At 38.7% G+C, this 22,094-nt stretch overlaps 1 protein-coding gene across 1 annotated transcript in view; it reads left to right on the forward strand.

Moving 5' to 3' along the window:
- Nucleotides 1-22,094, forward strand: part of MEGF10 (multiple EGF like domains 10) — a 362,791-nt gene that overhangs the window by 223,841 nt on the left and 116,856 nt on the right. The window contains exon 4 of the mRNA XM_060143502.1: nucleotides 17,040-17,172. Within this exon, the coding sequence (XP_059999485.1) occupies nucleotides 17,057-17,172 (116 nt within the window). The 5' untranslated portion in view covers nucleotides 17,040-17,056. The remainder of the gene's footprint in view (nucleotides 1-17,039; nucleotides 17,173-22,094) is intronic.

Raw genomic sequence — 22,094 nt, forward strand, 5'->3', positions numbered from 1 at the left:
ACAGATGTGGTAATTAAGCCTGAAGAACTCTGTCTCTATTTTTTATTGCAGGGAATAACAAAGTGCCTCATTAAACCTCCAATCATGCTGATTTTTGAATTGGGCATCCTGATGTCATCAAAAATGACATCTCTGCAAGAGCTTTCTTCCTAAGTCTTTATCAGCCTAGGGTGCTGACAGGGACAGGTTGGTTCAGTTTTGGTGGGGACAGTTCTGTTCTTTCCGGTCTGCCCTTTGCACTCCAATACTGAAGCATATGCAGATTCCTGGGGTACCATCAGATTCCTTTAAGTACTTTGGATAAAAATAAACAGTTTTATTAACTTTTATGTGCTTGTGTGAATATAAAATGCTCCCTGAATCTCTTTGGTCCAAATTCTACTGCTTATAGCAAGAAATTAACTTCAGCTTTCAATCCTAGAAAGGTTTCAAATAACCTGAAACCATGGTAAATTACCATATTTTAATAAGATAAATTATCTTGGAAAAAGATTTAATTACATCTGAAAAGGTCTGTCTTTGATTGTGGCAGTTTCTAAGGCAAATGTCTTCATTAAGGTTGTTTTCCCTTCTTTCTTTTTTAATGATGAACATGAGTCTGGCTCATCATGGAGAAAATGAATCTAAGAATTTAATAACTTGGGCCAGGTAGAAAAAGTGTATGTCCTCAATAGTAAGAGAACATGGCTTGAAACTCTCTGGAGAGCTTCCTGGATTGTTTAGAGCTGGGTCTATGTGATCGTTGGTGCTCTTGGGAAAGACAGCCAAGTGCTCTGCCCATTTTTGATATGTCTCTACATGACTCTATTGGATAGTGTAGATTTGGAAATAGCATTTATCATGGAGATGATTTTTTATTTGTTTCTAATCCAGTGTGGCCATAAGCATACAGATGCTTAAGTATTTTGAAAAGGCCCTGGATCCCATTTTAAAAAATTATTGACTCATACCCTTGTCTCCTAATGCATAATTTTTAGTTTTTCAGGATATTACCAAGAGAATTTCTAGTTGATTATATTCTTAAATTTAGCCCTCTTAATCTAATCCAATGAAGCAGGTGATTCATTGAGCATAATCAAGATTTAATTTAATTTCAACCCAGGTATTAAAAAAGCATAAACTTGACCTGCTCATCTAATTAGCCTTGAACAAGCAGTTTGTATGTATTTAACATTTGTACACACACATACATGGAAAGGGATACTAATGTTAATGGCACTCCATATTTGTTTATTCAAATGACACCTAATCATTTTTTTACTATCTTTATCCATTTAGACATTTTCTGCCATTGATGTCAAACATATTTCTTGCCAAATACGAAAGTAGGCACGTGCCCACAGACCTTACCACATTAAAATTTGTTTTAAGAAACTATCTCTATGTACACCTTGCATCAAAAAGTGAGACCTCCTAGGTACAGTAGGAAAGACCTGTGGTTCAAGAGAAGACTGTTGCTAGGATTATTCAGTTGCTGGAAAAGCAAAGTTTTTCTTTAAATAAGATTCCTATTAGTTTTCTTATATTTTCCTTAACAATAGCAAGATCTTCTGGGATGATACAGCTCATGTTTTAGTTCCCGTTCCGTTGCTGGGGAAATGTTTCTATAAATTCAGAGAGATACCTTTCGAATGAAGTGGAAACTTGGCCAGCAGAGTGGTCCTGAGCTAAAGCGCCACCTCCTGGTGGAACAGGTCACTTCAGGGATGGTTTCTCAAAGTTACTTGGGCGTTTTCCCCAGGTGTGGATGCCGTTCTCAGTTGTTAATCTCTCACCTCAAGCCTCTAGACTCATATCAACTGTCTGTGACTCACAGGATACAATCCCCTGACTACTCTTCAGCCTCTCAGATCACTACTGAAAACAATGTGGATGTTGCATGCTCCACGGCCCCAAGTTTTGACCTATCTCAATTAACAGTCATTTATTGAATATCTGTTATATTCTTACCGATGGGGAGAGAAGTAGAGATCAAAGAGGAGTGGAATAAAGACAAGATAAAGACATGGACTCTGCTTTCAAGGAGCTTGTAGTCTAGATGAGGAGAGGGGGTTGGTTATGTGAAAAGATGACCAGCAGCACAAGGTAACATACAGATGAAGGATGTGGAGAGTTGGTTCCATCAGAGATTTCTATGAAGCTTTTAGTGAAAAGACCAAAGAATATTTTTACTTATGTCCTGAAAACATCATTAATTAGATATGGAATGAGAGAATAAATTATTGCAAAGAGAGAAATAAGTTGACAGGAAGCTTATGTAATGGTTTGAATTTCAAACAGTTAGGGAGGCGTACATGTTGACCCAAGGGAATCATAGAAATTAATCATAGACCCTATCAAATTAGCAGAGCAAGAAAAATATAATCCATGCAGGAAACTTTTTCCATCCTCCACAGATTCTTCAATTGAGATAGGCTTCATGTATAGTTTAAATCCATTATATTTTATTTTTCCTTTTAAAATTAAATGATTAGAAAGTTTAAAACCTTGAACAAATGACAGTAATATAGTTTATAGGGACTTATTCATAAGAAGGAAATTAAGGTATTCAGTATGATGGGGTCAACTTAATCTTGGATGCTTTGTGCTGCCTGTAGTTTCCAATATTTATGATAAAATGAAGATACTACTATTAGAGATTTTGAAATTAAAAAAAAGAGTCAAGGAAGGGTATTTATAATAAAGGCAAAAGAGAAATGACATTTAAAAGATCAAGAACGGAGGAAGGGAAGAGATTTTAAGAAATGTCATAACTTGCAAAGCCTGTGGCCCTGCAGAGTTCAGAACTCATGGCTTCAGTTCAAATACCTTTAGCTTTTTTGGTTCAAATTGCCCTTAAAGAGTTATTAGAATCTGCTTGAAAGTAAAGGTATTAATCACCATGAAACCTGTAGCTATATTGATGTTAATGTTACAGTTTATTTATTCTTAGCGTTATACTTGGTGTGCATTTATGCCCACCTGTGCTTTTCATTTTCTTTCCTTATTTGGGTAATGTATGGCACATGTACATTCGGGGTCCGTTAAAATCTTCTTTTGCTTGTATCACAATGTGACCTTCATTAAAGACCATCAAAGGCCTTAGGTAGTTCTCAAAATTGAGCCTAGGGCTTCCCTGGTGGCGCAGTGGTTGAGAGTCCGCCTGCCGTTGCAGGGGACACACGGGTTCGTGCCTCGGTCCGGGAAGATCCCATGTGCTGCGGAGCGGCTAGGTCCATGAGCCATAGCTGCTGGGCCTGCACGTCCGGAGCCTGTGCTCCGCAATGGGAGAGGCCACAACAGTGAGAAGCCCGAGTACCGCAAAAAAAAAAAAAAAAAAAAAAAATGGAGCCTGAAGTTCTTTTCCTTTCTATATTTCAAGGATATATTTAAAATGACTTTATAATATAAACTTTTCCTTTTCTAAACTATATTTATATTGCACTTCATGAACGCGTTGAAGCAGGGTGGTCCTTCAGTTACTGTAGACTGTAATAATCTGCTAATTGTTGAGGGTTTGTTCTGGTGTGTTCCCAGACATTGTTTTTATGATGAAGTTTGCTGGGATGGGTCCCTCTACCAGCCCACACAGAAAGGCCCTAGGAATTGTGCTCTTCAGCCATGGGGACTCAACTCTTCCCAAGAGTTCTTAGCACAGCAAAAGGCTGCCATTGAGAGTTTGGTTCCATTGCTCCTTTGCCCCTGACTGCTGTACCTTTCTTTGTTACTTATATTGCGTGAATCCCAGCGCATCCCGGTCCCTCTCTTTACTGCTCCCAAATGTATACTCATGGTCACCTCACTTTGCCCACAGCTGAGATGAATATAGGTCTACAAAAATCATGACCAGATGTAGCCATGTGTGAGCAGGGGTGCTTACTGAGAATAAAGGAATGCCAGTGAAAAGAAAACGTTTAGCTTTTAAATGAATTTACAGAGTAACTAACTATTAATTAAGCCCTTGAAAGTGTCCATAGGTTCTCTATAGAAACAACATAATTTTTTTCTCTAATTTTGAACAACTACTTTTCTAGCAAAGGTTTAATTGTTTTCCTATGTTTATATTCACTAGTATTGTAATCATTTTATTTCAACTCCAGGATTTCCCTTTGTAGTAGTATAGTTTAGCAATTAAATGGGATAAAATCTTGAAATATTATTGAGCCCTCCATATGTGGTAAGAATATGTAAAGATGAACAGTGTACTCTTTTGATATCAGGGAGTTTACCAGCTAGTGGAGAGATGAATAAGAAAATGGTGAATAAAATAGTGTGTGTTATTACTCTGACAAAGTCCACATCATCTACTCCCTGGATGCCCCAGAGGTTATGAGGGTAAAGAAGAAGGATGTCTAGGTTGGCCTGGGAGCTCTTCTAAGAGGAAGTAACCTTTGATTCTTGAGGAACTAGTGAGAATTAAGTTGACCAGATAGTTAAGGGCATTCCAAGAAGAAAGAACAGCATGGGGAAAGACATAGAGGAGTGAGAACGTGTAATATTTTGGGAAATTCAAGTAGCAAGGATTGCTCAAGTGATATTTAGAAGTGATATATACCTGTGGGAATTTGCTGGGTGATAAGGCTCAGTTTGGGCTTTACCACAAAGGCAAGCTCTCAAAAGGTTTTAAGTATGAAAGTGTGATGTTCTCATATGTGTTTTGAGAGGGTTGGTGGCAGCATGGAGGATGAATTGGAGATTAATTGGAAAAAGGATAAATTGATCAAACTGAAAAACTAGTCAAAAGTTAGTGGTTCTAGGCCTTGGTTTTAAAACCTACTTTATCTTTACAACAAAAGGTCAAACTGAAGGACCAATACCACAGAACTGTTTATTGCTGTAGTTAGAATGAGGAATGAAACTAAGTTAATAATAAATGATAGAGGCATATATTTCTCAACTCTTTATTTTGTATTCCAGTGTTAAAATAAAATTAAAAACTTAATGACTCAGGAAGAGCCCCCCCCCCAAAAAATACTGGCCATTTCCTCATTCCTGATAGAAGTTTTTGATAAGATATAAAAGTGATAACCAATTTAAAATGCTGGGACCATACTAAGTAGATACAGTTGGACTGAAAATGAATTTCAAAGTACATTGGAAAGCAGGTAAAAATCGCCAAATGCTATGTTAAAAAATAATTATAAAATCATCCTAGAATATACAAAGCTTATAAATACTTGCAGTAAGAGATAACGACTCTTGCAGTGATTTTGCCATTGGAAAATTGCCTTAAGCCCTAAAAAATAATGAAAAATAAACTAATGAGAAACATTTCCCATAAGAAGATCAAGCATATTTGGCTGAGAATGAGAGAGAAAAATTAAAATGCCCATAAGAGTTGTAAAATTATGCCCTATTTCAAAGTAACAAAGTCCTCCCCCAGAATTTTTTAAAAATAAAAGGTACTTTAAGTTATATAAGAGATGTACAATGGACTCATAGTACATAAAAATTATTAGTTCTGGAAAAACCCATAATTTGAAATATATGTATTTTCAACAGATTTTTATTTGTTCAATTTACCAATTCCAAATCTTGCTGGAGAAGTCCTACCAGACACAAACCTTTTTCTTCTTTAAACTAGTTTTCTTTACTTAAATTCTTTATTCAAGTCTACATACTTGACTCTTCTCTATACTTTATTATTCTTTAAAGTTATTTATTCATTCATTTGTTCTTCATTCATTCTTTTGCCCTCCTCTCTGTGAGGTGCTGTTCTAAGTACCAAGGACATCACAAAGAACCAAAAAGGAATCATTGTGCTGAGGAATTGGGGGAATGTCCATTTATCTTTCATCAACTCCTTTGCCTCAGCCATTAGCAAAACTTTTATGAGGCTGTGTCCACTCTGCTCCTTCTATGCAGAGATTGGGTGGACATAACTCATGGTGAGCTCCTCCTCCTTGGAATGAGAAAGGGCATTCACGAGTTACCTGATTAAAGTCTTGGCCATTTGTCAATATTTTAGAGTTAAACTTTTATAAGAACCCCAGGGCCTATAACTTGTATATTTGTATTCTGTTAAGACTGGCATCAACCGCAAAAAAAAAAAAAAAAAAAATTTTGTCTTTATTATCTTTGTGTGTAGCAATTCAGAATATTGTGCAAGATAAACTGATAGGATCTTGCATTTTGGTCCACTATTAGGCTAAGGAGAAGCTATTTATGAAATAGGTTTGTGACCTTGGGCATACATGTAATTTCTCTGGATCACAGCATCATCATCTGTGAAATTAGGGTACTGGACCAGCTTCCTGCTGACGGCCATCTTCACACAAAAATCGATGAATCATAGGCATTCTGGAGGTTTATAAGAAAGGCAAATGGAAAATACAACTCTCATTTTAAGTCTCCTTGCCATTAAACCTGCTTTCCTGACTGATATGTCTGAACAGGAAGTAAAGCGAGAGTGAATCGGTGACACATCAGTGATCAAAGTTTGACACTCAGCCAGACTAGAACGTCAGTCGCTATACCTTCCTGTCCCCGTGCCATCCAGATCCTGGATTTCCCTAAAAATGGCAGAGAAGGACAAATAAGATACAGGGAAATCAGAAGAGAGTGTTATGGATAATGTGAATGAAGGAAGTACTATGGAGAATGGCTCTTAACTTTCCTATCAATATGCGATTGTTCTCAAACTATTATTCAGGGTTGTTCTCAAACTATTATTCAGGGTCAGACAGGGTCAATTCTTGAATAAAAGATCTGTCTCGATACCACAGGAAGTGGTGCTGCTGCTTCAGCATGTGGCACTTCATCTACTAAAACAAAGCCCTATTTTTAAGAGTCATAAAGTTGGGGTTTGGGTTGTGGCTTCTTATATTTGCACATAGATGCTGTTGGTGAGGAAGCGGAAGTGGGAGAGATGGCAGCTCCAGCATTTTCTCCAGAATGTCCTGCCAAGTGCAGCTTTGAGTAATTATCTTCTGCCTACTTACACTTCCTCAGCAATTTCCTCACATTTTATCCCAAATCTTCAAAGCTTTTGCCCATGTGGGCTTAAAACCATGTGGATAAAAGTGTCCAGACTCTTTTGTGGCAATGCCTGCAGCTAGAGATGTCTGTGGTCACTCTGCATCCTGGTCTGGATTAGTGGTTCAGAACTGAGTAACCCTGGGAAGAATGGCAGTGGAGTTCCGCTGTCACTGATTATTTGCAACATCTGTACAGTCTAAACATGGAAATACCTTATGTACTTTCTAATTCACATTTTCAGTTTTGACCAGGAAGTTGCTTGGTCACTTGAAGAATCTAACTTTGAATGAATTTGCATTTCAAGAGGCTCCAATGCACAGATGGAGTATTATTTTAGGAAGACTATGACTGTTATACCTGATGGAGAGGTACTAATAATTTGACTGGAGTTAAGAAACCTGCGTTCTGTGATCTAATGTCAGACCACCCACAGACTAGCTCCGTGATCATGGTCAGGTCATCCTAACTTGGGCCTTCAGTTATTCCGTTCATAAAATGAAAGGATTTTGACTGGATTCCATAAAACCATAAACTGTAACTTTCTGTTCTATTTTTTAGCACAAATGCTCTGTGGAACCCAGGATATGTGTAGTGCTCTGGAAAATTTTGGGGAGCCAAATGAATGTTAAAAACTTCAATTAAAAAAATTAAAAAAAAACACTTCAATTATATGGCCTGTTATGAAGTATTAAAAATAGAGGAATGGTATGTGTGTGTGTGTGTGTGTGTGTGTGTGTGTGTGTGTGTGTTTGCCTTAATAGAATCTAGATAGATGCAACTGACAGGAGAATTTTCTAAAATCTTGGTTCCATAGAAATTCTTTTCCTCATGGGGTTTGTGTTCCTCTGTTTTCTTCTCTAAGAAATGATCTTTGAGGAAAGTAAGGCTTGACTTGGATTGCTCAGCTGTGCCTAATGGTGAGTGTCTCAGGAATTGAGGGTTAGCACAATGACCTAGAGTTGGACAAGCAGGTCCCCCTTGTCATGCCAGTGATGGGGGCAGATGAACGTCGTCATCTTTCCTACTATAGCAGCATGCACCATTGAAACGGACCTGCCCGAGAGGAAAGGGACCGTGCAAATACTTGGGCTTCCTGTTATTGTTCTGTCCTCCCACCAGCCCTGCATGCAAGGAAAGACCTAAGATGCTGAGACACTCAAAGTATCCTGCTGCACATCAGAGAATTCTACTGATATTTTCTCCTCTTACCCTTTAATTTGACTTTTCCTTTCTAAAGGAAATTGCCTTATTTTGTCATTCGTTCTGTTTCCATTGGATTTTTTCCTGCTTGTACCGTGTCAGGGTATTGGTCAAACCTGAAATGTCCAGCTTCTTTAATTAGTATTGTTGGTTGAAAGAAAACAAAAAACAATAGTATCCCTTTCTTTCTGGGCTGATCAAGTTCTATTTTCTAGTTCATTTTTCTTATACACATTTATTCCTGGACTGCCTGAGGTCTCATGAAGTGTTTGGATATTTTAACTTGAGTAAATCTTAAACCATGATATTCAACGCCATTCCTGACCTGGCTCTAAAATTCCTTTTCTACTCACTTGATTTTCTACTCTGTGCTCCAGACAGCCTTGCCCATTTGCTTTTCCCTCTGGGAAGCTGCTTTCTCTTGCTTTTGCTCCTACTCGTTCCTTTGGGTGCAACCTCCCCTGCTCCATCTACCCAGCACAGCCCTCAATATGCTCTTATCCCTACTCTCCAGCTGGAAATACTTTCTTAATTTCCATACTTATTTTGTAACCTCTTTTGACCCTAATCATAATTTTTATTGCCTTGTTATTACTATCCACATGATAGGGCTCTCACATTAGATTAGAAACTCTGGGAGGGCAGAAATGTCCCTGATCAATGTTTGCTGATTGAGAAAACAAATGTTTGTTCTTCAGCAAAGGCTTTGAACAATGTCTATGTGAAACATTGTTAAAATAATTACATTATTAGGACAGTTGATGAAATTTGAATTAGGTTAAGGTTACATCGTAGTTTAGCATCAGTGTTAAATTTCCTCAGACAGTTGGGTTACACATAGGTGAACGTTCTTCTTTTTAGAAAATGTAAATTGAAGTATTTAGAAGTATTTTCATATGTACAAATTACTCTCAAATGGTTAAAGAATGTGTATATATATTGCCTATATATGTGTATGTAGATAGAGAGTGATAAAGTAAATGTGGCAGAGTGTTAGCAACTAGTGCGTCTGGGTGAACGGCACTCTTTGTTCTATTTTTGTAGCTTTCAAATATATTTGAAATTATTTTAAAATAAAAAGTTAACAAAATGAAATAATTAAATTTTATATGCCATCTAATCAAAGATAATCACAGAAGACTAGGAATAAAGGAACATGTATTTGTAGATGAAAAATTAACTTATGGAAAAGTCTAGAATCCATTCATTTAATATTTTACAAATGACATTGCACAGAGCACGTGATGAACTCTCCAAGTTGTGAAGCAGATCAACTCTTCTGGATAGTCAGATGCTAAATGGTTATTGATAAATGGCAGGATAATTTGGGACAGTGCTTTGTGTGGAAAAGCAGCAGATGCACCTTAAAACACAGGTATTGTGAGGTCATGCCTCTAGGGACGCAATAAGTCGAAGTGCAATTAGAAGTTGATGGGCTCTTGCCAGGAGTTCTAATGTAGAGAAAAGATTTCAGAAGCATTGCAGGTGGTTTCTTTTGTGTACAACTGATACTGAAGATGCCAACTAGATGGCAGGCATTTTTGAGAGCTATTTTGGAAGTCAAAATATTTTTGGTATAGACATATTGAAATATAGGCATATTGGATACTTATTGCTGTGTAACAAATTAACTTAGTGGCTTAAAACAACAAACATTTATTATCTCACAGTTTATGTGGATCAGGAATTTGGGAGACGTTTAGTTGGTGGGTCTGGCTCAGGGTCTCATGAGGTTGTAGCTGGTATTTCAGCAGGGACTACAGTCTTCTGAAAGTTTGACAGGGGCTGGAGGATCCACTCACATGGCTGTTGGCAGGAGGCCTCAGTTCCTCACTATGCCCATCTCTCTATAGGGCTGCTTGAGTGTCTTAATGACATGGCAGCTGGCTTCCTGCAGAATGGTGATCCAAAAAGCAAGATGGAAACTGCCACGCCTTTGATGACCTAGGTTTGGAAGTTATACTCTGTCAGTTTTGCAATATCCTATTGGTTACATAAGTCTATTCATTGTGAGAAGGGTTTACACAAGACAGAATTCATTGGAGGCCATCCGGGAGGCTGGCTACAACAATAGGGTATAATTAGTGCTGCAAATCATGGCTGTTGAAAAAGGGAAAGAAGGAGTGTATCTTATAAAAGGGATAAAGGGCTTTTTTGTTGTTGTTGGATGGGCCAAAAAAATTAGAGATCTTCATGTTGGGAAGAATAGGTAGGAATATTACTGAGGAATATTAAATTGTGAGAGTTTAGGAAAATCAATATAATTTTATTTACTGAATTCTGGAATGAGAAGTAGTGTTTGAAGTTTTGAAGTTTGAAGTCTTTTTCTAATAAAGAAGAGGTGTATTGTTTTCCCAGTAGGAGATAAAAATAGACTGACTCAAGAAAATATAACTGGGATTGAGAATGGCTTAAACCCAGAACAGCTCTCCCAGTTATCAACCCTATTTTCTAGTATGTGTCCCAATCCTGCCAATTCTTTCTTTCATTGCTCTCTCACATACTTCCCATTCCTGAGGCTACCACCCTGGGACAGGCGATCCCACGTCACACCCGAAGACACTAATCTCCACTCACTTTCTTCACCACCGGGAGGTAATCCCTTGGTTGGATTTTGAACACCTACTCTGTGTTAATCTTCAGAACACCTCTTTCATCAAATAATGCACCCTGCTCATAGACTTAAGTGTATTCCACTGCAGACAGAATAAAACCATCTGAACTCCTTAGCCTGGAGCTCCAGACCCTTCATCAAGAAGCTCTTCCTTCCTTTCTAGCACTGCTTCTCAAGATTCCTTACAAGACCTCCTGCTCTCCACTCTCAAGGCTTGACTCACACTTTTCCCTCTGCCTCGTGGCCCCTCCCCGTTGTATTCATTTGCCCAAAGGCTTCCTTTAATCCTGATGTGATGCTGAGGGCAGATCGCAGATGTTGCAGTCATCAGCCAGCCATGTTCGAATCACTGCTCTGTTTTAATTGATTTCAGGTGAAACATTTAATCTCAGCCAGTGAGATTATGCATGTGAGGTACGAGGTACAAGGTAGGCACTCAGTGATCTCTAGTTTTTCTCCTTTTGGAAACTTTCTTTTCAAGTTTGACCTCTTTCATGAGCCTTCACTGCTCACATCGATTTTTCTATCTTCTTAAAACTCTGGCAATTCTTTCTACATTGACTCATTTGTCAAATAATTATATTTTATTTATAATCTTCCTCCATAGTAGATTTTGAACTATTGAAGCTAGAGACCATGCTTCATAAGTCATAATACTCCCCGCAGTTGCTTGCACTTAGATCCTTAGTGAGGACTGTTTGTGGACTTTTTTCCATATGTTGTAGGAGATGGATTTACAGGGATGTCATAGAGTACTTTGCAGAGTTGATGATGAGCGGGTGACCATGGCTTCCCCCAAACTCTCCCTTAATGTCACCTAGATTACACCTGTGGGGCGGCTGGTTAAGTAGGTGAGGCTGTACCTCTGTGTTACCCCAGCAGCTCTTTCAGTCTTAATCCTTAATTGTGGCTGCATCCTGCTGCGTTGAGATGGCCAACGGTTGTGGCTGTTCTCCGTGTGGTGTGAGCCCCTCAGGGTATCTCAGTGCCTGGCAGCCTCAGGGATTTGCCCAGTTTTTGCTTGATGTGAAGTGCTCAGTGAATGCCAGAACTGATATTAAACACCCACTTCATGCTAATGTGTTGGGTTTTTTTTTTGGTTGTTTATAAAATCCTTATAAGTTTATAAAATAGGATTTGAGAATACCTTTCTTTTTTTAAATGTTAATAGCCACACTCATTGAACTTTTATTATTAGAAGCTTCCAAGGAATGCTGGGGGGGCTGCCATTACAACATGATTTAGTTTGACTTAGAAGCATATCTTGGTTGTGGTATTTGATGTGAGCAAAATGATGTGAGGATCCCCAGATGAAAATAGATAGCATTTTACTGCTTCCAGTGTGTAGTTATGCTTGAGTAAATTAATACGCTATTAGAATAACTAGCTTTGGGTGGTGAAAATAGAAATCAGGACAGTGCCTCAGGGATTCCTTTTATCGGTGAAGTAGTATTTCCATGGAAGTCGTCGTCTGAGGTTGTTCTTGGGGCAACCAGCAAGCGTTACTCTTTTGACATCTTGACTACCCTGAAGCTGGACCTTTGATACTCTATTCACAGGTTCAGAGCTCCAGGAAGCGTACAGCGCATCTGGGCAGCCTTTCTGAGTGATTCAAGGTAAAGCTAGTACATCCTTTACAGATAACGTGATAGAGTGATCAGTAGACTAGGTGACTCTTGGTATCCGGGGGGAAATTGTGAGAATGTGGCTGTTCTTAATCAGTAAATCACTTTCATTGAGAGAACTGTGAGAGGATTTTAGAGTAGTGAGCTTGAAAAAACAGTGGGTAAGGGCATCCAAGTTATTTCTATGTGTGCACTTAATGATTCTAATAAGGAAATAGATTTTAGAGCCAGAAAGAATTGTCTGGAATCATTTATCCTTCTGTTGTTGCAAAAATAAATTAGCGAGTCAACGCCCCATTATTTATTTCTCCCTAACACACTCATAAAGAAACTACTCCCTGTCATCACAACTCGGACTCATCCAATTGTAAGGATTTTATTCAACCTGATTGTTTACTGAGTTTTTTGTAGTAGAATAAGCAAAGCCTGCCTTCCCAGTAGGCAGTAAGAGTTAACTCTGCCTGCTGTGTTTCCTCTTTCTAATAGGAGCACTTTAGCAATGCTAATCAGTTCTACTGATTTTCTGTTTTGATTTTTCCATAATAATTAAGTGAATGATATGGAATGCAATCAAGTTTGGCACTAGGGGGTTCATGCAAATGTCTCTTTATTTTTTTACATTTAAAATTTTGTTAAACTTAAGAGGCAAATTATTTGAAGGCAAAGACTGGGTGGGTAGGGGTAGCTCAATATCCAATTTAGAGTTTTGAATATTTTCAGAATGTCTGTTTCAAGGAAGCATATCACCACTGTGTTGCCTTTTTTTTTTCAGTTGAAATAATGCTCTTTTTTAAAGATTGTGTTTTGTTTTCATTTGCGCTCTAAGATTATAGTGTCAGACAAGATGGCACAGCTTAAAAGAGAAATGAGGACGAAAAATGTTTATTGAAGTTTTTTCCTTCAGGGTAGACACAAAGGAAAAAAGGTACACACGTTTACTCATCAAAACCCATAGAAGAAAACAAATCAAAAAGGGAAAAGGTATATGAAATGCCTTACCCACTTGTTTTGATTGCCTATCAGTGACAAGACAAACAAAAGGAAGGACCACCCATGTTTCTGAATATAGGGAAATATTTCATTTCTATACTCCTTTACAGCTCACTGGCGCATTTGGGAAATGTCTTCTCCCCCTACCATGTATCAATATAACATATGAATTATTTCCTCAAATGATTTTAATCAGTTCATGTGAGTTTGCACGATCCTTTCTTCTTGATTTAGCAATTCTTTTTGCTTTGAACATTTTATACTTTAATGTAGATTATTCTAGAACTCAGTTAATTTTCTACTTTTGATTTGGAAAATGCTTTGGGAGTAAGAGACGGAGTGACATATATACAATTTTAAATATACTGATATTTTTCCTTCCATGAATGCCGCCGGCAACTTTGCAGTGCAGTTTGATTTTTCTGTAGGCTGAATTACAGAAGCAATAAGGAGGTGACCAAATTCTGCTTTTTCTTTTTTTTCTGCCATCCCCTTAGTGAGGTTAAACCCTTCACGGGGCCATGCATCAAGTACAAAACAAAAAGAGATACCAAATTAACGCTAAAATTTTCACATTAAAAGAGAACACAGGGACTTCCCTGGTGGCTTAGTGGTTAAGAATCCGCCTGCCAATTCAGGGGACACGGGTTCGAGCCCTGGTCCGGGAAGATCCCACATGCCGCGGAGCAACTAATCCCGTGAGCCACAACTACTGAGCCTGCGTGCTGCAACTACTGAAGCCCACGAGCCTAGAGCCTGTGCTCCGCAATAAGCAAAGCCGCCGCAGTGAGAAGCCCATGCACTGCAACGAAGAGTAGCCCCCACTGGCTGTAACCAGAGAAAGTCCACAGGCAGCAACGAAGACCCAACGGAGCCAAAAATAAAATAAATAAATAAATAAATTCATTAAAAAAAAGAGAGAGAGAGAGAGAGAGAACACAGCCTCTTCCTTTTTCTTGGCAGTTTGATTCATTGCTTCCAGCAATTTCCAACTTTACAAACTAAACATTTCTAATTGGGAAATGGATGGTTTGAGTCTGAGTTGGTGACTCAGGATATAAACTTTCCAATTTGGGGTAATTGTTTGTGAGTAGTTGGCAGATTACTGCTGACCAGCTCTTGTTTTGTCTTTAGGAAAGAATGAAAGTTAAGATACATATTTCACACTTCATTGAAACAGAATACTTACCTGACATAGATAAGGCAATGAGACAGAGAGATATTTGCCATGCTTATTTGTTACAACCAAAATATAAAAGGTTTACTTTTTTTGATGGATGAGGAAAACAGCACAGTATATTACATGTCCTTAACTGTGAAATGGGGATGATAAAAATACCTACATAAGTTACTGTGCAGATTAAATAGGTAATTCACGTAAAAGGTTCAGCACTGTGCCTGGCACAGAGTAATAGGTCAGGAAATGTTAGCTGTTATTGTTTATCATCATCATCATTACTTTGTATTTATTTCTGTTAAGTAGCATAGCTTCTTTAATTATATAATGTTAAGCTTCAGATTTTACAACTTCATGATGGTTATCCTGTGAGAAACATCAGTAATTTGAATTAATTTATAAGCAATATTTTGGCTACTCATTTATGCTTTATACGTTGGAATTATTTCATAATGATTGAAATCTCTCAAAGATTTCACTACCTCTCATAGTGGCTTACACTATCTTTTAATTATCCAACAAATCCATGACCTTTATTCCTTATTCCAAATCAAACATTTTCTTTTGTTTTAGCCTTTGTGGATTTAGAGATAGGTAATTTGTCATAATATACTTAATATACTTGTGCTTATAACAATCTTGATTTTAAAGAACTTAATACTTCTTCATTTAATCTATTGTCTGGAATCTGAAGGATAAACTATTTCCTAAGGTTAGGTGTTTGCCCATATTGTTGTTTATTATTTGTTTGTTTTAAGATAAACTTACCTTTTAAAACCACAAGAGTATTATTCAATGAATTTGGTTCCCAGACACTAAAAACTGGTAACCTCATGGTGTGGAAAATTAGTACAACTTCTCAAAATGCTAGCTCTCACCCAGAAAATAACTGCTTAGTCCCATAATCTGACCAGTTGTTACTAGTTTCACCAGTTTACCAACAAGCAGGCTAATGCTTGTTTTCTTTTTTTTTTGTTTTTTGGCCTCCCGGCATGTGGGCTCTTAGTTTCCTGACCGGGGATTGAACCTGCGCCCCTTGCATTGGAAGCGATGAGTCTTAACCACTGGACCGCCAGGGAAATCCTGGATCAGCTATTTCTATGTCCATTTTTATAATGATTATATAAAATCATTTTATATAGTGTGACAAACTTTTCCTCCTCACTAAGGGCCAGGTTCCCCACACCCCTGCCCTCCCCTGCCTCCCAGGAGGAGGGCTTCTGTGCTTCCATCTCCATGAGGGGCTCACCCTCCACCCAAGGGGCCGTATCAGGCATCCCTCCTCACTCTTACTCCCACATCAATCACCAAGTCCTGTCTATTTCGCCTCCTGAAAAACTCCCAGAGTCACTCAGTTCCCTGCAACCCCAGTGTTACTTTCTTATTTCACTCGCAGTGGTGTCTCACCTGACCTCCCTCTAATAGTCTCCTCCTGCAGGTCCCTCACCCCCTGAAGCCAGTGATCTTTCGAATGTCACCCTGTAGGCTTTCCTAGCTCTCGGTAATCCTCGGATGAGGTTCACATACTTTGCAATGTCTTATAAAACCCATGGTGATACGCCCCATATCTTTCTCCAGCTGAGCTAGTTTGAGCTCCCTAAGTGTGCCTGACCTTCCCTCACCTCCGTTCCCTCTGCCTGGAACATTCTCCTCCCTCTTCTTCTGTCTCCTTTGCAGGCCTAACTCTTCTGAAGATATGTTGCTAATTGTTTTTCCTTTTTGGTCTTTCTTCCTCTCAATAGTAATACCAGGTTCATTTTTTCTAACACTGACCGCCAAACACCTTTACACTTTTTTTCTATACACCTATGTAGAAACCTCTATAAAACAGCTGGTTTTGTCTCTGTTCAGCAGATGGGGAGACAGAAGCACTAAATATAAGAAATGTAAATCACAATTATTAAATTATAAAGATCTTGATGGGCAGGGACAGGAACTAGATGTGTGTTTTATGTCCAGTGTTTGCACAGTGCCTAGGATAGAGTGGGCATTCAGTGTACGTTGAATGAATTATTGAATGACTCTCAGTTTAAGCCTGAGGTGCCTCTCTCTTGAGTCAATGGAGCTTCTGTTTCATTATTTATCCTCTAGGACAAATGAGGCCAGATTCCTCTGTGTGCCCTCTTCTTCCAGAAGGGAAATATGCCTGGTGAGAGAATCTGGAAGACTGTGTTGCTCTGAGCTGTTTGGGTAGATTCCTTTAATGTTAGCTGGCATGGAAGAGAAGGTCTCTTGTTATGGTGGCAATTAATGATGATTTGCACTTTTTAGTAATTTACAAAATGGTGACCATCCTGACAACTTAAGAAATATCTCTCTCTCCTGGACCGTGAAAGCTGGTGACCCATCTTAAATCCAAGACTCGTTATGCATGTTTCAGCCCTAGTAACAACTGGTACTGAATAGTTGCTGTGCTCAGAAGAATTCTGTTTGGGTCATTTTAACGCATCTTTAATTTGGATTTTTTTTCTTGTAGGTTGTTCTTCAGAAACAATGGTTATTTCTTTGAACTCATGCCTGGGCTTTATCTGTATACTGTTATGCCACTGGATCAGGACAGCATCATCTCTGAACCTTGAAGACCCTAATGTGTGTAGCCACTGGGAAAGGTAATGGTTTTGAAAGTAGTCTGAGAAATAATTTCTGATAGATTCCTTTATATACTCTCATTATCAGTACCATATATAAAATTAGAATTTGAGAAGAGATTATAAAATTACTTATATGTAAAAATCGTTAGTTATATGTAATAATTAGATAGTATAATTCACCTTGGTCTTAGAGAATATATATTATGTGAAGAAAACTTGATATACTGATTCTAACACAGGTGCGGTTGTAAGACCAAGGAAAACATTAATAGATTGATTAAAACGACCTCCCTAAGGTCTTCTCCCTGCTCTGTATCTATTTGCAATAATTTGGTGGAACTGGACCTATGCATGGGAACCAATGAGGGAGCAGTGGAAGACAGTGTGGAATAATATCCTAGAGTGTTGAAATGAATGGCATAAAAAATTGTGCAGTAGGTGGCCTGAAAGGGAGACATGATTTCTGGAGGAACTGGCAAGGCTGCATGGAAGTATTGTCCCCTGAGATGTCTTTGAAGACCTGAATAAGACGAGTAGATGGCAGTGATTGGGTGGGGTTCTAGGATGGAAGGTAGTTTGAAACCAGTGCCATGCAGACCACTAAGGACTGTGCCCAGTAAAACTAGAGTCAGTACAGGATTGAGGAGGGCAAGGTTGAATAGATTATTTGAAAGCAGATGATGTAGTATCCAGATCTAGGTGATCTGCAGTAGGAAATACAGAAGAAGTACAAAATAATAGGTCATCTGATAGTCCCTTTTGGAACACAGAAACAGCACAAACCATTTAGTGATACTGCAGTGCCGTCAAATGCAGTTTACTGTGCTCTCACGTGCTACTTGCATTCCTAGGAAAGTGTGTATCTTTATCCAAAATTAACATTGCACTTGCAAGTTGTTCAAGCAAATAGAAAGTGTCAAGTACTAGAGATTAATACATATTTGCAATAGCTGTAAGTTCAATGACATCAAACTCTTGGTCTCTTTTTCCTGTCACCCTCAGCATCCTGATGAGTACACCACAGAGTAAACATTCTAATCGCTGTGTCACCCACTGGTGGGATGCACAAAGCTCAGAGTCTTTCAAGCACAGCAGCTGTATTATTCTAGGGGCACACTGGTTCCTCACTCATAGCGTTATTTTTCGGTGAGGGCTCGTCCCCATCTCCATTGGCAGTATTACATTCAGGGTAACAAAAACATATTTTCCTGATCAATCAATAGAGTTATGTAGCCTTATGAAACTTTAAGCTGTAGAGGAAATATGAATGTGTAATGAAGTTCTATATATTTGTGCTATTAACTATGTTATATAGAATTTAAGGGAAGGGACCTCCTATTAATTATCTTTATAATTTTCACAGAACCACTCATAAAACATTTCACCAACAAAGTACATAATAAATATGATTAAAGTAATAAAAATGAATTGATGAATACGTGAATAAGAACATACCAAATTTAGAAGAGGGATCGTCCATTGGTGGTTGAAGTTCTTGGAGGATGATAGCTTTGGAATGGGAGGAAGAATCAAATTTGTTAGGTACTGTGAGATAAGAATCAAGAGATCTTGGTAATACATTAACTGTGGATGTGAAAGAGGCAGAAGAGGCTGAGATTTAGAACTTGCTGTGAAAGAGTGGAGTTGTCACTGCACATACGGAAAAATAAAAAGAAGAGAGCTGATTTGACAGGGAAGAGATTATTGTGGTTTTATCATGTTGTATTGATATGATCAGTTTGAAATATGGGCCTGGATGAATGTTTAACTTTTCATTTAAACAAAACATTAAAAAGATATTTCCCCCAGGTTTTCTTTTTTTTTTTTACTGGATGTGTTGGGTCTTCGTTGCTGCACGCGGGCTTTCTCTAGTTGCCGCGATCAGGGGCTACTCTTTGTTGCGGTGCAAGGGCTTCTCATTGCTGTGGCTTCTCTTGTTGCTGAGAACAGGCTCTAGGCGCGCAGGTTTCAGTAGTTGTGGCTCGAGGGCTCTAGAACGCAGGCTCAGTAGTTGTGGCGCATGGGCCTAGTTGCTCCGCGGCATGTGGGATCTTCCCAGACCAGGGCTCGAACCCGTATCCCCTGCATTGGCAGGCGGATTCTTAACCACTGCGCCACCAGGGAAGCCCCCCCCTCCCCAGTTTGTTTTGACATTGTCCTATCTTATAATCGTCATGGCCTTATGAAATATAAGAAAGAGTATTGGCTTAGCCCTGTTTTTTTCACTTAAGAAGTCCAGTGATCTTGGATGAGTCTCTTAACATCATCCAATTCAAAGATTTATTGTGAAACTTGCATCAAATAATGTATGAAAGGTGTTTTGTAAAATAAAAAGTGCTGGATGAATGTAAAAAAAAAAGAAAAGAGAAATATGGGCCTGAAAGTGTTTGGGAATATAGATTTGGGAGTCTCCAGCATGATGAGAGAACAGATGAGCTCTCTGAGGGAAAGGCTACAAAGAGAAAAGAATCCAAGACTTCAGGTAATCCAGCACCCACTCAAATGTACACATTTTGTCCTGATTTCTTGCTCAATATTTAACCATACTTACCAACACATAATTGCATTGTTCCGTTCACCATTTTAAATTCCCAATGTCTAAAACACTGCCTTGCATATGGCATATGCTCAGTGAATAATTGTTGAGGAGTAAACTCACCTTCTGGTAGGAAAGGAAATGACTAAATATGGACATCAGTAGTGGGGGTGGGGAGGGGGGAGTGATAGAGAAGGGACACATTAATCTCTAAACCTAATATAATTCCACTGTTGTACAGGTGATTAGAGTAACCGCTAAAATACTCACTAATGGGGAAGAAATTCAGTGTGGAAAAATAGGAAAATGATGGAGATTTTTTTCCTGTCTATATTTTTCCTATAAACTGCTACAAAGAAAAATTGACAGCTACAATTTTCTTATTGATAGATTTTCTGTTATAAGGCTAGATAATGATTCTTTGAAGAAAGGTTAAAAAAAAGTGGAATTGTTTTGGCAAGAATGGAGAAAAGGAGTATAAATTAAAATGATCAAATAAAGGTGCAGCTGACAGGTTCTCCTGTATTTTCAAAAACCGAAATGAGCTTGAATTGAAACAGGGAGAGGAAGATTGGCTTCAAGGACAAGTAGGGCCAAGTAGTGCTCATTGTAGGTTTTCCTTACACTAAAACCCACCTGTCACCAATGGTTCCGAGCCATGGAATCACCTGCAGCCTTGCTTCTCAGAGTGTGGTCTGTGGAGCTGCAGTGGCAGGAACCTCAGCTGGGAGCTTGTTGGAAATGCAGACTCTCAGGTCCCTCCCCAGACCTACTGAATCATTTATTTTCAAATAAAAGTATGCCTCATTTTAATGCAGCAATTGTGATTCTTAGAAGTTATACATGAAAGGAAATGAAGGAAAATTAAATCATTTAAAATACACAAGGGATGCTTGTTATTAAAGGAATTCTGCACAGCATCCTTTTGGAAAATGAATAACTCCATGAATCATCTGTTCCTTCTCCCCATCTCCTTTCCCTGTTGTGTGAGTTTAAGTATTTCCATATAATGGGGTTTCTTCTAAAGAAGGCACAAATGAAGAGAAGCCTTTCTCTGCCCAACCCCTTGGGGGTGGGACACAGGAGTGGTAATAATTGAAGCTGCAGTCCTGAAGCGAGCAGAGATAAGAAATGATAATTATTACCATATTTAATTAAAGTAACAAGATAATCTAGGCAGATGAAATGTAATTAACCACTTTGGAATGTGTCCACGTGATGATGGCTTTTCCCCCCTGTTCTTTGACCTTAAATTAAATCTTGTTGGGGTTCCTCCCTGGACAATACTTAATAGTTTAAAATCACCGTGATGATATGTTTACAGAGTGTTTGAGAAGATTAAACAAACAAGCAGGAGATAAAGGGTTTTGCATCTTGATGCTGAAAATAGTGTAGAATTGGGACCAGATTCCTCTTATACCACGGTTTGCCACTCACTGTCTGCTTTAGAAGCTTTCAATATTCTACAACATCTGAGAGGGGACAGAGGTACAGGATGCTGTTTGGGGGTCTTGGTGTTAATACCGACTCTAGACTGACCACTAGCACTGGGAGCTCTGTGTGGCTTATTTGTGATGAAAACGGGATTGGACTAGCCAATTGAGAAGGTTGCTTCCCATTCTGTGACTTTAAGAGCAGCTGCAGATGAACAGGGAGGTGTGGACTATCAAGAGGTACTAATTAAGTTCAAACAGCAGCACTGAGGACCAGAGGAAGTCATCCAGTTCTCAGAGACATTTCCCTTCATGATGCGGGCACACAGCTTCCAGAAAGTGGCCCCTTGAAAAGTGACAACAACTTAATTGTCAAATGATAGGTGGGTATTGAGCAAATTAGGTGTTGTTGTGAGTATTTGGTAGTCATAATTTGAAGACTATTTACTAACATGGAGAAATGCTTATGATAGCCTTAAATTTAAAAAGTAGGTTTAAAATTATGTGTATAGCATGAGTATGAAAATATAAAAACAAAAAGACAAAACTATAGGTAAAAACTAAAAACCCTAGGGATGGTAAAAGAAGTACAGCAAAATGCTATGTGTGGTTAGGTAAGAGTTATACAGTTCTCTCCCTCTCTTCTTAAAGATTTGTTTTCCAAATTTTCTAGTGTGATTATAATATCATTAAAAATGAAAAGTTGGGGCTTCCCTGGTGGCGCAGTGGTTGAGAGTCTGCCTGCCAATGCAGGGGACACGGGTTCGTGCCCCGGTCCCGGAAGATCCCACATGCCTCGGAGCGGCTGGGCCCGTGAGCCATGACCGCTGAGCCTGCGCGTCCGGAGCCTGTGCTCCACAACGGGAGAGGCCACAACAGTGAGAGGCCCCGCGTACGGCAAAAAAAATTTAAAAAAATAAAAAAAAGAAAAGTAAAAAAGAGATTGTTTAGAAAAGAAAAAGAATGTATGC

Source organism: Lagenorhynchus albirostris, chromosome 3, assembly GCF_949774975.1.
Source record: "Lagenorhynchus albirostris chromosome 3, mLagAlb1.1, whole genome shotgun sequence".
Lineage (NCBI taxonomy): Eukaryota > Metazoa > Chordata > Mammalia > Artiodactyla > Delphinidae > Lagenorhynchus > Lagenorhynchus albirostris.